Source organism: Brassica napus, chromosome A2 (genome assembly GCF_020379485.1).
Source record: "Brassica napus cultivar Da-Ae chromosome A2, Da-Ae, whole genome shotgun sequence".
NCBI classification, from domain to species: Eukaryota; Viridiplantae; Streptophyta; class Magnoliopsida; order Brassicales; family Brassicaceae; genus Brassica; species Brassica napus.
In genome coordinates, this window is record NC_063435.1 from 24,875,933 (window position 1) to 24,894,429 (window position 18,497).

At 35.5% G+C, this 18,497-nt stretch overlaps 1 protein-coding gene and 1 non-coding gene across 2 annotated transcripts; one reads left to right on the forward strand and one right to left on the reverse strand.

Annotated features, from left to right (window-relative positions):
• Nucleotides 1–4,435: 4,435 nt before the first annotated feature.
• LOC125580258 (dihomomethionine N-hydroxylase-like) lies at nucleotides 4,436–9,176 on the forward strand. Its single transcript, XM_048744509.1, has 3 exons — nucleotides 4,436–6,813; nucleotides 6,881–7,154; nucleotides 8,800–9,176. Exons 1-3 carry the CDS (start codon nucleotides 5,878–5,880, stop codon nucleotides 9,171–9,173), a joined length of 1,584 nt encoding a protein of 527 aa, XP_048600466.1. The 5' UTR covers nucleotides 4,436–5,877; the 3' UTR covers nucleotides 9,174–9,176.
• Nucleotides 9,177–14,968: 5,792 nt separating this feature from the next.
• Nucleotides 14,969–15,075, reverse strand: LOC125589705. Its single transcript, XR_007325877.1, has one exon. It is a non-coding gene; the product is annotated as a small nucleolar RNA R71 (small nucleolar RNA).
• Between the last annotated feature and the right edge of the window lie 3,422 nt (nucleotides 15,076–18,497).

Below are 18,497 nucleotides of genomic sequence, written 5' to 3' on the forward strand. Positions count from 1 at the left end.
AATGCATCGAAAGTTTTTTTTTTTTAAATGTCTGAAAGAACTTTAGATGAGAAAAATGTCTTTAGCGAATGGAAATTAATGTTATTGTGCTTTGTGAACATATTAAACCGAACTTATTACATGTTTTGAATCTGACACTCAACGAAAATTAGTATCGAAGATTCTATAACATAAAAGGTTAGCGCCATGGAAGTAGGTTGACTCTATTGTCGTGTTTGAGTTCAAGACGTTTCTTAATACTTTTCTTTACTAGCATTGAGAATTAACTCTACAGAAATAAGTTTATCAATACTTTTCTTACATTGTATTTAATTTATGTATATTTACATTTCTGTTTAACTTTAGAAAACCAAAGCCATTCTTCCTTTTTTAGTCTTAACCATATTCTTGTTTCGTATACTCGTTGTGTAATCATTGGTTTACGACCCATGATTGTGATAGTGTGCACATCATATTATTAATCGGTGTGTGGTAAAACGTAGAATATCATTTTTCATGTTTGGATTTGTAAAATTTGCTAAAATGGTTACAAAAGATTTTTTTTTTTAACGTTGATTTATTAGGATATTACAATTATGAAAAATATTACATATACGATTCGGCAACCGATAATACTACTTGTCTTATAAGGATCTACGTCTAATTGCATCACCATAGCTGTCCTATGAAGATCCACGCCCGACCGAATTTACTTACTTTATATTGAGGTGATGATTGTTTCTGGTTTTTGTTTTAGTTTTTGGTTTTTGGTTTTTGTTTTCTCAAAAACCATTTTTTCACCAATCAAGTTTTAGCTTTTAGTTTTTGTTTTTGTAAAAACCATTTGATTTGCCAATCAAGTTTTTTTAACAAATAGATTCCCTAAAATTTAGGGAAACTAGTTTTTCAAAGTTTTAAACAATTTATGAATAAAAACCAAAAACCAACTTTTGTAGGTTTTTAAAGAAAAAAAACGAATTTGTTTCTTTTTGTACATAAAATATATATTTAAATAATAATGTAAAATACTTATTTGTATTTATATCTGTAAAATAATTTAGATATTTATATATAGAGGTTGATTGTTTGTAGTTTTTGCTTTAGTTTTTGGTTTTTGTTTTTGCAAAAACCATTTTTCATCCAATCAAGTTTTAGTTTTTAGTTTTTGTTTTTGTAGAAACTATTTGATTTGCCAATCAAGATTTCTAATAAATAGAAGCCCTAAAATTTAGGAAAACTAGTTTTTGAAAAGTTTAACCAATTTGTGAAGAAAAACCAAAAACCAACTTTTGTGAGCTTTTAAAACGAAAAACGAATTTTTGATTTTTTTTGGGTAGAAAAACGAATTTTTATTTTTTATATAATTTATATATTTAAGTAAAACTATTGCTATTTAAGTTCATAAAATTAAAAATAATTTATATAAGAAAAATTTCTAAGTAGTTTCAAACTTTTAGATATTTTTTTTGCAATTTATATAAATTTTATGATAAATATTTTATTATAATATAATTTTTTATAAAACTATAATTAAAATATGTTATTTTATTTTATTTAAAATAATTTTCACAGTATTTTGATAATTTTAATTGTAAATATAAATATTTATTTCTATTTTGTTGTATTATTTCAAAGTAACGCATTAATTAATTTTTGAAAAATAAAAAAATACTGCAAAACCAAAATCTAAATCTAAAAACCAAAATCTAAAAACCAAAAACTACAATCTAAAAACCAAAAACTAAAACTATTTTTTTTTTGAACAACTCCAAAAACTAAAACTAAAAACTACTGAAACAATCATCACCATAGTATAACTAATTGTAAAGAATTAGTTATCTATTTCTATAAATAAAATTATTGAATAATTATAACAATTATTAGACACATTCAAAATGACTAAAATTATAAAAAATAGAAAATGTTTTAGTAATTAAAAATATTATAGTAATTTAAAAACAAATAGCAATTGAAGATTAAAAAAATAAAAGTAATTTATAAAGAAAATTTATACATAGTTTCAAAATTTTAATATTTTAATTTTGCATAATTTATAGATATTTTTATTTTTTGTTCTAATATCATACTTAAAATAAAATAATTTTAAAACAATTTAATGTATTTTTATTTTTAATTAACAATCACTGTTTTTTATATATTTTATTTGTAATTTCTATATATGTTATTGCTATTTTTTGTTTAAAGAATGTCCGAGTCATCTTTTAAAAAACTAAAAATACTGCAAAACTAAAAACCAAAACCAAAAGCTAGAAACCAAAATCAAAAACTGAAAACCAAAACAAAAACTTAAAAATCAAAAACCAAAATCTAAAAACTAAAACCAAAATCTAAAAACCAAAAACTAAAACTAAAAACTAGTTCAAACAATCAACACCTGAAGATTTTTTGTAAGTTTTTCCTCTGTAACCTGCATAATTGTTTAATAAATCATTTTTTTCGGGAATTGAAACTTGGACCTGCTGGTGTAAAAACATTAATAAACTCTTAGTCAAACTACTCAAATAAGTGTGCTTCCACTACTAGAGATTCTTTATTAACTACAAAAGGAAGAGAGAAACAGAGGTCGAAGCAAAATCTTTTAAGCATCAGCCCAGAAGTTTAAGACTAAAAACCTATACATGCATTTTGGGCCAATTTGTCCGTATCAATCAGTTTAACTCGAGACCAAATTGGAGTTTTTGTAGTTTCTTTGATAATATTTATTGATTGCAGTGGAACAAGTGCGTAAATGATTATTCTGGATCAAGTGGAATAGAAGACACTAATTCAACATGGCGTAATAGCTATGAAATATTTAGCTAATTCTTTCTCACATTTCATATTGTCAACATAGCGATTAAGAGCAGCTCCGATGGGATGTATAGGGGATCTAAAAATAAAAATAAAAGAAAAAATTAAAAGAAATTAAGAAAAAAAAAAGTTCTAATCTTGCTACTTTTAGACTACCTCTCTAATGTGGGTTCTTCTCATTGGAGTTCTTAAAATATATATCATATATGTATATATGTATGTATATATTATATATATATAAATATTTGTGGGATTCATAATTTTTGTGGAACCCCGTAATCAAAAGTTCTTAAAATATATTTTAAGAGCTCCAATGGAAAGAACCACCATTGGAGGTGTTCTTAAAAACCTCTACTTCTTATCTGTCACTGTCTAAATGCATCTTTCTCCATATGTGATTTAATTTAAATCAAAACTTATTTATTTAATTTTAATACTATTATTTTGTTTTTAGGAACCCTTGTTTTATATACTGAGCGTTAAAGTTGCTCTAATCATTCAAGTAGAAAGAACTAGCAGAATTTATCTGGAAATGTATGTATATATTAACATTATAAATGATTGATAAAGAAGCCAATTAGTTATTTTTAATGACACAAGTTACTCACAGGGCTTAACCAAACGAATAAATGAAATTTGACGACATGTAAATTTGTATGATTGTATTTGTATCGGTGTTTTATTTTCGGCCTGCAAAGTTTATGATATAATATTTTCAATTAGGACACATAAAGCTCTTAAATGTTCTTCGGTCCTTTACGTGTATCCAAAGTCCAAACATAGCTATCAAAGCTCCCAACCAAAGAGCACAACAATAAGTCAATTATGAAATAATTCAAGATAATCTGGAGAACAATAATTTTTAACGACTTATCGTCTAGTCAATATATATAGTTTAAATCTTGAATTTCGTAACTGAAAATTGTTTTTTTTTTGTTTTACCTTCAAATATTATCATTAAAGAGTTTATTTTCCACATGCTAATAATCATAATCCTAAAGAGTTAAATTAGCTGAGTTGCCACTTGTTTTAATTTGCAATGAATGAAGCGACATTTGTAAGAAAGTATATATCTTGGTCCTTTTATATCACGTAATGTGCAAGCTATACTAATAGTATAAGACTAGTCATGGACTCTATAACTTTTCATTAATTTTTTTAATCATACCCATTAGGCAATTAATCTATGCATACGTATAAGTATGTTGAAAATATATACAAACCATTATGCGATGAGTACAAAATGCATAAACGCACCTCCTTTTACACTAGGTTACGTTTACAAATTGACCGATTTATAAAATATACTTAAATTTTAGTAAGAAAAAAAAACAAAGCCGTTTACAAAACATATATATTAACTTTTCACCATGCCTATCATATTACTTGGAATCCTTCACCAAATCATTTTGTTTGACTTGGAAGAGCGGAGCTATAGTTTTCTGGTCGACGAAGTTATAACTGTTATGTCAAATTTAGACCAAAATTTATGATATAACTCATCATTCAATAAACTATTAACATCTATATGTGCGTAACCGGGTCTCGTGGTCTGGTGGTAAAGGAACCTCGGCTGAGGTGCCCGTCATCACGAGTTCGAGCCCCAGCCACAGCGGATTTAACATGGTTTCTGTTTGGCTTCCAGGACCTTCTTCGCCAGTTCCGGTTGGACGCGGTGGAATAGTCGAACTAAGTGAGAGGTCTGGATACCTGAATTATCAAAAAAAAAAAAATCTATATGTGCGTATAGTTTATAAATATATACACTTAATTATACTCTACAATCACTTGAATTTTTTAAAACTTCTTAACAACCTTCTATGTGATATATTAACTCTTACTCCTTATCATAAAAACTGCACGAGCCAGCTTATATACGCATCACTCAGATAACATACAACTTACAAGTAACTGGATTGATGTAGAGAGAGACTTAAAACAAGTTAATAGATATATTGAGGGTTAAATTTTGGGGGTTGATAGTTTAAAAACTATTGCATAAAATGTAAACGTTACAGAGACATGTTTGGAGCATGTTCTTGTGGTGGTCAATTTTTCCAAACAGGCTTTAAACTATCTGTTCCTCTGTACGAGTTACTTTTTGACAGTAGGTTATATCCATTAACCGGTAAAGAGAGATTCGGAAGACGGAGACTTGGCCGAAAATGGTGTCGAGACTAGCTAGCATTGGCGGGTCGTGGTGCTGATGCGTGCAGTTTCGGGTTACCTCCTTCTAAACAACATACAAGGTTGTTTGTAGATTGAACTTGGCATGTGCTATAAGTCTAAAAATGAAATGCTGTAAACTAGAATTATGAAACAAGATCTCCTTTAAACCTGCAAGAACCAGTTTCGAATCTCTTTGTTACAGCTCCAGCCTAAAAATTAAATAGCTCTTATCTTTTGATTTTGATTACAGAGAAGCTAAGTGGACGAAACGTTCAATACCTAACTTCTTAACCGTCTTGGTTAAAAGGAAGGCATGTGGACGTTTAGATTTATTCTAGTTAACAGAACTAGCTAGCACATAATTTTATTTTATTTTTTAGTAACGATATTACATGTGCTTTAACGCACTACAATCGGTTTACAATGAATATTTTTGGTGCACTACGTATACTATCATTTACCACTGTATGCTTTTACGCTTCTTTACTAAACCGCCAAAGCATTTTTATTATATCAAAGAAGAAAACCACTATGATAATTTTATCAACAAAAAAATGTTTTCTATGATAAAGATCCTCCACAAGATTCGATTTTGATGCTTGGCGATAACTGAATTTTATCTTCTGTCCATAACTATTATTTAAGGTGTATTAGTCAAAATATAAAAAAAAACTATTATTTAAATTGCTGCCATTAGCTACCTACGTCAATATTTATTAGGGTTTTGATTGATAATAATAATTTTCCTGAAACTAATAATATCTATACGGTTATGTATGGAACCTTGAAAGGTATAAATAGATAGCAAGGCAAAAGTACGTACTACACAACGTGTAGCAAAGATTCATTCACTACTAGCTCAAAAGTAAAACCACTTTTCATTCCCAACAAAAATCCAATACAAAACAAATTATAGCCATGAGCATGAGTATCATTAATCCATCTAGTTTCACACTTGTTATATTTTCCTTTACGTTGGTCTTGGCTCTCGCTATGCTTTTCTTGATAGTCAAGAAACCTAAAGAGCAGCTTCCTCCGGGCCCACGGGGATGGCCGATCATAGGGAACTTGTTCCATATGATCATGAACCGACCGGTTCATGTGTGGATCCACCGTTCCATGGAGGATATGCAAACGGAGATAGCTTGCTTCCGCTTCGCCCGGGTCCGCGTCATCACCGTAACCTCAAGCGAGATCGCCCGAGAAGTGCTTAGAGAAAAACACGAGGCTCTTGCAGACAGATCAGAGTCGTACTCGAGCAATCTTATTAGCCATGGCTACAAAGAAATTGTTTTCTCTTCCTACGGAGAGAATTGGAAGCTGATGAAGAAAATGATGACCACAAAACTAATGTCTCCGACAACGTTGAACAAAACCCTCGGTGATAGAACACTAGAAGCGGATAATATCGTCACGTATGTTTTTAATCTCCCCCAACCAGGGTGCATTAACGTGAGAGATATTGCCTTAACGTATTGCCATGCCGTGATGATGAGGATGATGTTTGGCCAGAGGCATTTTGATGTAGCCGCTGAGGACGGAGGTCTCGGGCCAAAAGAGAAAGAGCATATGGACGCAATTTACCGAGCTCTAGATTGTTTTTTCAGCTTTAATGTAACGGATTACTTACCTTTTCTTAGAGGATGGAACATCGATAACGAGGAGGAGGAGGTCAGAGAAGCGGTTGATATCCTCAACAGATGCAACGACCCGATCATCCACGAGAGAATGCATTCGTGGAGGAACAAAGGCGGTAAAGAGACTGAAGAAGATTGGCTCGATATTCTCATCACCCTTAAAGATGACCAAGGAATGCCTTTGTTCACATTTGATGAGATTAGGGCTCAGTGCAAGGTAATCCAATTATGACAAAACATTAATTAGGGTTTAATGTTTTATTCATATATCATCCCATTTGTAGGATATCAATGTTGCAACAATTGATAATACGATGAATAATGTGGAGTGGACGATAGCAGAGATGTTGAATAATCCTGGGATTCTTGAGAAAGCCACTACTGAATTGGACGTGGTAGTTGGTAAAGACAGACTTGTGCAAGAATCAGACATACCACAACTCAACTACATCAAAGCTTGTAGTAGAGAATCTTTCCGGCTTCACCCAGCTAATGCCTTCATGCCTCCGCACGGAGCCCGACAAGATACTACTCTTGCTGGTTATTTCGTTCCCAAAGGTAAAAATCATTCGGTTTATTATATATATGGTCAGAGCGGAGCCACACGCTAATGCTAAGGCTGCAACTGGTTTTAAGTTACAGGAATATGAGGAATAGGATGAATTCAAAAAAAATGGAATACGTGTAAATGGAACAGTAGCAGTTATAAAAATAAATGGAATGAAAATATAAGTATCTACTTAACATGAATGATAGTTATTTGTAGAAATGTAGTGGAATGAAAATAGATTTATTTTAAATTAAATAAAAACTCTAATTAATATAAAATTCTTATTTTATTTTTTATTCCTTTCATTCCTTACATTCACGAGATTTTTTGTTGCTGAATGTTTTTCAACTACATTCCATTGCATTCCACATATTCCATTCCATTCCATTCCATTCTTTGCATTTGATTTTTAATTCATCTCAAATGGTAACATTTTTATGGAATCTTCATGAATGACTCATTCCACACAATTCTATTCCAAAATATGTGCATCCAGTTGCAGCCTAAGTAAAATAAACATTTTGTGCAAATATATAAAATAATAATACCTACGGAAGTTAACTTTTTTTTTGGTTTTAAAAGTTTAATCATGTCACACAGCTTAAGTTTGATATTGTGAACTATCATTGTTTTTTCTTCAATTTTTTTTTTGTTAAAAATTTTCCTTCAATTTTTTTCTAACACGCTTTCTTATTTTAATTATCTTTTATTAGATAAGTTTTTATTTTTTACTTTAGCAATTATTTTTAATTTTTTCATTTTCAATACTTAAATTAAAATAACAACTAAAATGAAAATGTTTATAATAAAATTATTACGTGCAATTTAATTTTATGATATTACTTAAAAAGAACATTTGACATTATGAATTTTTTTTTCTCTTTTATTAAAATCAATTATCAAAAAGTAAGATATACAATTTTAAAGGTATAATTTATTTTAGATGTATATATATATTTTTTTTGTTTCACATCAAGTTATTTTCTGCATCCGTCCATGTCGGTTATATTTACGATGATGAGACAAAATTTGCTTTAGTCTCAAAGTATCTCACTTATTATAGATATATTTTTTAAGTTAGCAAAATATCAGTATTATAATTATTGCATTGTTAGTATTCATAAACGGTACAATGTACAAACTAAATAAACTTGACATATCAATAAGATTACAAAGATGTTTATTTTTAACTTATCTTTTATATATATGAAAATGTAAATAAATTTTCAAATAAAATGAATAAATAATTGATTAATTAGACCAATACATTTGTGACGTAAGTTTGTATGACATACTTAAGCAGGTAAGTGATGTAAGGCATGTGCATGGACAATAATCTAGTGTGTGGAAAAGGAAACATTTGAAAAAAGCAATCTGACATGTTCCTGCTATATTGTTCATGTTATCTTAAGCGAACTTTCATTTGGCAACAAGGCACCATAATTTACATAAGATGACAAAAAGAGTAGTATAATCGTTTCATTATCCAATTAAGACAAAAATGACGACGAATATAGCGGCGCCGTAAAACGTTATCTTGGATATTAAATTCTGAAAAATCTAGTGATCAAGCATCAAAATGATTTATAGTATTCCAACAAGATGTAGTCGAACATTATATGACTTGTTTGATTTATCTTTTTGCAATAATAGGTAGTCAAATTCTTGTGAGCCGTCTAGGGCTTGGTCGCAATCCTAATATATGGGACGAGCCTAACGTGTTCAAGCCAGAACGCCACCTTTCTGGCCATGTTGGAAACTCAATGGACGTGACTTTGATGGAGCCTGAGATGAGGTTCGTAATATTCAGCACTGGTCGACGTGGCTGCGCAGGTACTAAAATTGGGACATCTATGACTATAATGTTGCTCGCCAGGCTTCTTCAGGGGTTCGAATGGACCCTCCCTAATGACAAAAGTCAAGTCGAGCTTGTTCCAGCGGACAGTAACTTGTTCATGGCCAAACCTCTACTCGCATGTGCGAAACCAAGGTTGGCTCCAACTTTATATCCGAAAATACAGGTCTAAAACTCAGAGAAATTATTCTCTTGGAAAAATTATCAAGATATGTAATAATTGAAATAAGGTTTACTGACTATAAAACCATGTATCCTACGTTGTACTCTTTCGTTATCTTTTAATCCAATATTACAGTGATAAGACTTATTGTTATGTCAATTTAGCAACGGAGAAATCCATATTTTTTGTTGCTTTTTATTATGGGTTTCTTTGAGTTTTCAGAAGATTATGCGTTTTTAATACAATGAAAATCCAATGAAGCTGACGATTAAAAACAGAATTAGGATTTGAGATTATAATAGAATAAAGACTTTTTGCATAAACCATTATATGTTTTTTAGTTGAAAAAGTTAGAGAGAGGTGAGAGAGTAGATTCTCTCTTTTCTTTCTCTCCCACCGTTCATCTTCTACTCGACAAAGCCACCGCTGATTCTCGTTCCGGTGGCCGACGGAGGGTCTCTACCCGTCGGTCGCCACCCCAATCGCTCCTGAGTCCAGCTTCATCCCCTCTCTAGCCTCGATTTCTCCATATCCTCCTTGCTCTTCTTCTCTGGTTCTTCGTCGGTTTTCGGCCGGAACCGGCGAATCAAAACGGTGACTGAGTGTGTCCTCGGTCTCCCTGGAGTGATGGCGAGGATGTGGATAGTCGGATCTGAGCAGGAGGCACCGTCTAGGTGGTAGATCTAGGGTTTTGATTTCGAGCGGATCTGGGTCAGTTTCTCTCTTGGAGGGTCCGACGGAGTGGCTGAGCGTCGCTGCCTTTGCCTCTCTTGTCGCTGCCTCCTCTGTCTCCCCTTGTCTCCTCTTCCGGCTGCTATTGGTAAAAACTTCCCTCTCTCGTTCTGAGTTAAAAAGACGATACCAAAGCTTATCGTCGGGGACTTCTTTCTGGTTTGGTTCTTCGATAATCACCATGGCGCCTAGTTAGGTTTTAGAACTGTCTGGGGTTTGGGTTGACTCAGAGCTTTCGTGCCGTTGCTCTGCTATGTCCCTACTCCATTCGATGGGTCTTTTCTCCTCTTCCGCCTGCTGATGGGAGCTTCTTGTTCCTCCGCTTCTCAAGTTTCAGAAGGTTGATAGCCACTGTCCCCTGCCTCTCTTGATGTTCTGTAACTGGTTACCTTTTGTGCTCTGCTCGCGGGATGGGACCGGAGTTCAGCCGTATAAACCTCCGCTTCCATCTGCCAGTACTCCACCTGCGTTTCATCTGCTGGTTCCTCCTCATCGGTTTGGATTCTCAGGAGTGCAGCTTGCCGTCTTCTTGAGCTAGCAGCGTCTGGAGTGGACTTCACTGGTTAGGAATGGCCGGACCAGGACTTGCCGACCCTGCTTCGCCTGTTCCACGGTTGGAGTCGCCCTCGGGACGGTCTGCGGTCCCTCAGACTGTTCTCCGGCTGTGACCTCTTTGGACTCGTGCGGTTTTGATGCAGGTCCCGGCATCAATCTATTCGCTGTGGTCTGCTGTTAACTTAATGGTTGTCAATTGAACCATATTGTTAGTCAAGCTTTAATCACATCCATATGGCTGGGATTGAAACTTTGTTTGTCTTAGTGAGTTCTTTTTAGCTTTTTTTGTGGCTCCCTAAGACGCACTTGCTTTGAGTAGCGATTTAGATACAGTAGGTTTTGATTCATCAAGCTGAATGTATCTCTCTGCATCATTATTGATTTACTGAAAATTCACATACTTAACAAAAAAAAAGACTTTTTGCATTGTATTTTTATAATAAAGATTGAATGTAGTAGAATAAGTGATGCATGACGATTGCTTTGTAAGTTTGACTCAAATTCTATATTAATGAAAACCCTTTCTTCAAAAACAAAACAAAAATGATGCATGCGGAACGGAGTAACTAAGTTGAAGAATTGCAATCCGGGTGGAAATAAAAATAAACATGGAGTCACAAAGAAACATTTGAAGTGTGATATCGAAGATGTATATTGTTTAGCTAATTAACCACGGGGTGGTGGGCTAGTGGTCTTGAGGTAGTTAAAACATTAATACGGACCCGAGTTCGAATATCCTCTGTGGCTACGGAATGCTTTACGTCCTTCCCAAATTTAAAGTTAATCGCGGGTCCTAGAGTAATGGGTATTAGTGCCGCCTGGTTCCGGGCCAGGGGATTAGATGGTTGACAATCGGAAATCACGTGCGGATGACAGGTTTTTGGGCAAAACAGAAACTACATGCGGATTACGGATCACTTTTGAACCTCCTGTTAAAAAAAAAATATATTGTTTAGCTAATTTTTCTCATATTCAAATGGTCAAAACAGAAGTTCGATGAATCCTTCTTTTGACATTTGACAACTTGATTATGCAATTTGATAAAACCAGCACATGTAATTTATTTACATTAAAATACGTAATTTAATGTGATAAAAATCTAATTGTACTGCAATAGAGCGGAGAAATTCCATGCATGGCTCATATAATAATTAAAAGGTAATATTTTGGTTTCTACGTATACAGTATACTACAAAACTTAACCACTCCAGTAAAGGAAGTTTGATGCAGAAATTTGTATCGGTGATTTATTTTCGGCTTGCAATTAAAGTTTTTGATTATGACATTGTTCTATCGAGACACATAATGCTCTTAAATTTTCTTTTGTTCTATTTCCGTATTTCGTATATATAGCTCCCAACGCTTCCAAGTTCCAACCAAGCAAAACAACGAGACGACGAGACAATCATGAAATGATTGATGAAAGTCTAGAAACAATTAATCACATAAACTTATCATCTAGTCAGTATCAAAATTAAAAGTAAATTTTAGAATAAGACTTGTTTTATTTTTGACCTAGAAACGTTTTCATTGATCATAAAGAGATTTATATAATAACTTAATCAAAAATATAACGAGTTAGATTATATGATATAACTTTATATCATATAATTTGGAGTATATATTAATGTACAAGTTCTAGTAAAAGACTACATGATTTTCCATTAATTCAATTATTCGAACGTCCTCATTAATCAATCAATCAAGGACTTATGCTCATAGATATAGTAGCGGCATTACCTTCGCGCAAACGCATGGTTGTGAACAAAATTCTTGTTTCTTCTCAATATTTTCTAATGTTATTGTAATTGTGAATTTTACGTTTTGGGTTGATCATTGTTTTCAATCATTGGGTTGATCATTTTTTTATTGTGAATTAACAATTGTATTTATCAGAGTTCGTAACTTACTCTGTCTTATTGTTTAGGTAATTTCACTGATCATGGTTGTCGTCTTCGTTTTCTTCGTAAGCATCTACGAAAGTAAATTTGTAAATTATTAAATAGCTGGCCGTGTAATTTGTATTTGTTTAGCTGACTCGATGTATGTGTCATTGAGTTTTAGTTGAGGCGATTGGTTTGGTTAAAGCTAGGGTTTGAAGAACTGGAGAGGCAGAGAGAGAGAGAGATTTCTAGAAGATAGCTAAAGCTAAGAGGAATCAATGAGTTTTGTGGAGATGCAGATTGGGTTCATCAAAGATGAGAATCATATATATATGGTTTACAAAGGGGCTACAAATCATGAACATTTATGATCAAGCAATTTAAGATGGAGAGATGAAGAGTTCACCGGAGAAAAAGTATATTACGAACAGACACACGGCGTAACTCCATAACTCAAACTTATCTGAGACAATGATGAAGAACTCTGATATCTTGCATATTTACATTGTTTTATCCATTCATCCATGAGCATTTTCATCATATAGATTAGTATTTAGCCATGTCTAGGTTGCATTTTGCATTCATTGTCCTTATTAGGTGCTGGAGTGTGCCATGGAGTGATTTGAGATGTTTGGGAGCAAAGTGATCCAAAAGGGGCTGAAAGATGAGCATGGATGGAGCCTTTCGAGAAATCTTCTGTTGCTAAGATTTTGTGGAGACACAGCAAATTGAGTTAGCTTTCTAATGGAAGTGGTTTCAAGTCATTTGGAGATGTAATGAAGGAGTTATGATCAATTTACTAGAGGCATATCCATCCTGGTCGAGCATCGCAGAGTGACCTCTCAGAGCGACCTACCGAGGTCGCTCCCAGCCAGAGCGACCAGTCCAGAGCAACTACCTCAAGTCACTCCCAGCCAGAGCGACCAGCTCAAGTCACTCGCGTTTTGACGCGTCGAGACACAAAAAAACGCGTCGGGAGCGACCTCCTGGAGCGACTATGCTAGGTCGCTCCGCGTGTTTTGCTTGGACGATTTTTATGTTATTTCAGGGGCCTTTTGGTCATTTGTTTTGATGTTTTACACTTTCTAAACCTAAGTTAAGTACTTTGTAAGCCATGGGAGGCAAAATAATCTCTTTTCTAGAGAAGAACTAGTAAAAAACCTCTTTTGATTCAGATTTCATTGCTTTCATCTTGTGTTCTTGTTGATTTCTTATCTATTTCTCTACATGATTAATCTGAAATCCAATATGGGTTTAAGAGGAATCATGGAGATTAGTGAGTAATCACCTTTTGAATTCATGGGTTAGGGAGATTAAGGGTGATTAGGTTAGAGCTAGGATGTTTTAGTGTAGATCATTCATTTTTCCTTGCTAGTAGAGTATTCATAATGCATCTTCTGAGTTGGCCACTCAAAAGTTGATCAATAGGCATTTCCCACCCAAAAGGTGTTTGATGAAATGCCTGAGACAACTCTCCTAGGCTTTTAGTATACTTTGCCAAAGACATTTGTTGTTAAAGGTGCTAAGATAGCTAATAGACTTGTTAGTAATGATTGCTTTCATATTATTCAACCAAAGACATTTGATGTTTGAGATATGTTAGCAAATGAGCATTCATCTAGACATAGAGCTTGCTTAGAATTGTGTCTAGGCTTAAGGTTGATAGTTTGATTGATCATTTGCCATCCTTAGTTCGATACTTGATCACCCAAGGTCTAATCCCTATGCCCATGAGTTCTCTTTTCCCTTAGTCAAGAAAGTATCATTCTGTTATTGCTTTCTAGTATTAGTAGTAGTTTAAAACCCATCTAAATCATTGGTTGCACTTAGATTAAGTGAGTACTTGCATTCTCAGTGCTTTGATATCCCTCAGAACTGGTTCGACAATCATTTATACTACAACATTTGTCTTAGGAGCCTTGAAAACTCCTAACATCAAATTGGCGCCGTTGCCAAATTCTGAGTAGATTTCAACATTGAGATTTAGTCACTTGCTTGAGACTAAGTCATTTTTATTTTATTTTGTTACTGATTCTTCTTCACCTCCCTTTAATCTACAGGTGTATGAACTTGAGGAGCAGGGGTCCATCAAACCTAGTTCCAAGAGCTGCAGACATCAGAGCTTTAGAGAGAGAGTGTGCTAGAAAGAGAAGAGAAGAAGAGCAACAGGCTCACTTGCAGAGATTGGACACTGATATGGAAAACATACCTCAAAATGATGCGGGTGTCAATGAAGCTAACAACGTTCCACAAAACCAACAGCGAGCAGCTCGACCCATTGGCACTTACGACCGCCCCAACATTCATGGTCATAGATTGGGAATCCGAGCACCAGCTGTGGCAGCCAACAACTTTGAGATCAAATCAGGACTCCTCAACGTGATCGAGAACAACAAGTATCATGGCTTGGCTCTAGAGGATCCATTTGATCACTTGGACAGGTTCGACAGCTACTGTGGGTTGTCAAAAACCAATGGTGTGTCCGAAGATGCCTTAAAGCTCAAGCTATTCCCTTTCTCTTTGGGGGATAAGGCACGTCAGTGGGAGAAGTCTCTACCCAGCGACTCTATCACCACTTGGGATGACTGCAAGAAAGCATTCTTGGAGAAGTTCTTCTCTACTTCAAGAACTGCTAAGCTGAGAAATGAGATTTTCAGCTTTCAACAGAAGAACTTGGAAGGTTTCAGTGAAGCCTGGGAGAGATTCAAGGGCTACCAAGCTCAATGCCCACACCATGGCTTTTCTAAGGAGAGCTTGCTGAGCACATTCTACCGTGGTGCTCTTCCTAAGTACAGAGCCAGACTGGATACAGCTAGCAATGGGTTTTTCTTGGGGAGAACTGAGGAGGATGCAGAGGAGCTGGTTGACAACATGGTAAAGAGTGATGCAGTCTACAGTGGAGACCACGACAGAGGCAGTAGAACAGATGATAAGCAGACGAGGAAGGAGTTGAAGGCTCTACAGGATAAGATAGACCTCCTCATTGCTGATAAAGCCACCCAAGAGCAGCTGCACTTTGTGGGTAACCCAAGCCAAGAGACACCACCTGTTGTTCATGAGGTTGAGGGTTTGGAAGGTCAGGAAGAGCTGTGTTTCATCAACAACAATGGTAGCTGGTACAAAAAGAGCCCAACTTTCAGTACAACAACTACCAACAGAAATCCTATCTCAACAACCAACAGAGTGGTTATCCGCCTAGAAACAACCAGCAAGGCAGCTATCAGCCTCAGCAAAACCCCTCGTCTGGTTCCTCTGCTCCTCAAGAGAGCAGCACTGATACCTTACTGAAACAAATCTTGGAGTCTCAGACTAGAAGTGAGAAGCATGTTGGTTATGAGTTGAAGAACCTTCATACCAAGATTGATGGGAGCTACAATGAGCTCAACAACAAATTCTCACACCTTGCTTCTACAGTCAGGAATTTAGAGAATCAGTTTGCTTCCATGAACACTCACCAGAATCGCCAGCAAGGATCTCTACCTGGAAAGTCTGACCAAAACCCCAAGGAGGCCAAAGCTATCACCCTTAGGAGTGGTAAGCAGTTACCTCCTAGAACCCTCACCAAGGATGCTGAGAAACTAGGTGAGGGGGTTGCCATCAACATAGATGATGAAGTGGTGATTGTTGATGAGAAGATCAATGACGAGATCTTGGAGAAGATAGTGGAAGCCAAAGGTAAAGGAAAGGTTGGGGAAGAGAAGAAGACAGTAAAGGATGGTGAAGTTGTTACTCCAGCAAGTGAAAGTTCTTTTGTTCCTCCTCCCTATGAACCCAAACTTCCATTCCCTGGTAGATTCAAGAAGCAGCTGCTAGAGAAGTACAAGGCTCTGTTTGAGAAGCAAATGAGTGAAGCTCAGGTTGCAATGCCCATCATCGATGCTTTTGTTGATTCCTCAATACAGCAAGTTCTTGAAAGATGTTGTAGCTGCAAAGAAGAAGGAGATGGAAGGCATGATGATTCTTACCCATGAGTGCAGTGCCATCATCCAGAGGCTTGATGTTCCAGAGAAGTTAGAGGATCCAGGAAGCTTCACACTACCTTGTGCTCTTGGACCTATGGTATTTGAGAAATGTCTCTGCGATTTGGGAGCTAGTGTCAGCTTGATGCCTTTGTCTGTTGCAAAGAAGCTTGGATTCACTCAGTACAAGAAGTGTAGACTCTCTCTGGTGTTAGCTGATCGTTCAGTGAAGTATCCTGTGGGCATCTTAGAGGACCTCCCTGTGAAGATTGGAAGGTATGAGATACCTACAGATTTTGTGGTGCTTGAGATGGGTGAGGAGGCTCAAGACCCATTGATTCTAGGAAGGCCATTCTTAGCTACAGCAGGAGCTATTGTTAATGTGAAGGAAGGCACGATTGATCTCCATTTGGGTAAAGAGAACATCCTCCACTTTGACATCAAGGAGAAAATGAGGAAACCAACTGTGTTCGGGCAAGCCTTCTACATTGAAGAGATGGCCACTCCTGCTGATGAGCATCTTGAAGAGTTACCACCTGAGGACGACGAGGAGGGAGCATCTCCCTCTACTCATTCCCCATAGAAGGTAAACCACCACACTCCCTTGTATATACCATTTCATTTTTGCATATTAGTCTTCTTTTCGGTATCTCTCTCTACTTGACAACACAGAGACTGTGTAACTCAAGTTTGGGGGAGGTACCAAGTATTTGATCATGTTTGCTTTGATGTTGTTTCATTGAGTCATGCATTGCATACCTATTTGCATATAAAAAAAACAATCATTTAGTTTGCATCATTTGCATTTCTAGGAGAGTCTAGAGCATATAGGTTGCATTCACTTGCATTGGGAGCAATGATTTTAAATGCCTTGTAAAGAACACTACGTTGCACCTGAGTAGCTTTTGCACCTCTCAAAAAGACTTGTATGTTTCGAGCCTTGAAAACTCTTCCTGAAACTTGTTGATTGCTGAAACTCAGTCTTTGAAGCCAACTACAACCTTATTTGAACTGAACGAACTTAATGCTTCTTGCTCATGGTCCCTTGTGTACTGAGTCATGGCTATACACACTTGAGTTGTCACATCTTTTATGCCAATCTTTTTTGACAAACTCTAGTGGTAGACCACTCCCAAAACCTTTCCCTCCTTTTAAGCTTTCATTGTTTGATGAGTGAGGCCTTTTTCGGAAAGTCTTACATGTGCATAATGTTGAGAGTATCGGGAACGACAATGCTTGATCTTCATTCTTGCTAGATTGGGCACTCTATTGTCTAGCTATAGGTGGGGGTGAGTGTTGTGATTATGATTTGGGAGAAATGAAAAAGAAAAGAATAGACTCTTTGTGCTTAAGTGAATTGTTTTATTGGGATAAGTAGAGAAGCCTCTAGCTCAAGTTTTGAAAGTCTTGGCCCCCAACCTAAAAAAAAAAAAAAGAGAAAAGAAAAAAAAAAAAAAAAGAAAAAGGGGCTAGCAAAGTTGTTAGGAGCTAAGAAATATTTTGAGGTTTGAAAAATCCCTTGTAGATTTCAAAGAGAAGGAGTTAAAGTTCTTAGGATCTTTTGGTGAGAGATGTGAGTTGGGTTTGACATTTGGGAATGATTGTGTAATTGTATGTTTGGGAAAAGGGTAGAACAATGGAGATTGAGCATTGTATGCATGAGTTGATCCCTTTCTTAGATATATTATGTGCAATGTCAAGGCTACTTGTTTCGAGAGTAAACCACCTTAAAGATCATATGTTTTGAACCTCTTGAATCACTTGAATAAAAGCCTTCCCTTACCCAACCAAATGACTTGGACCAACTGACCATTTGCAAGAATTCACCTGATGTTTTGTGCTTAATGAATGTGAGAGTTGGTTGATTTGAATGTGTGGATGCTTGATGATGAGTGTAAGAACAAAAAGAGTTAAGATAGGCCTAGAGAAGCTAGAGTGTAATAAGAGAGTGTGCTAGTTGTGTTTCTTTTGGCTATGTGCTCCCACCTTCAACCTCTCTCCCTATGAGTTCTAGAAAGTTCACTTGTGGACAAGTAAAAGAACAAGTTTGGGGGAGTTGATATCTTGCATATTTACATTGTTTTATCCATTCATCCATGAGCATTTTCATCATATAGATTAGTATTTAGTCATTTCTAGGTTGCATTTTGCATTCATTGTCCTTATTAGGTGCTGGAGTGTGCCATGGAGTGATTTGAGATGTT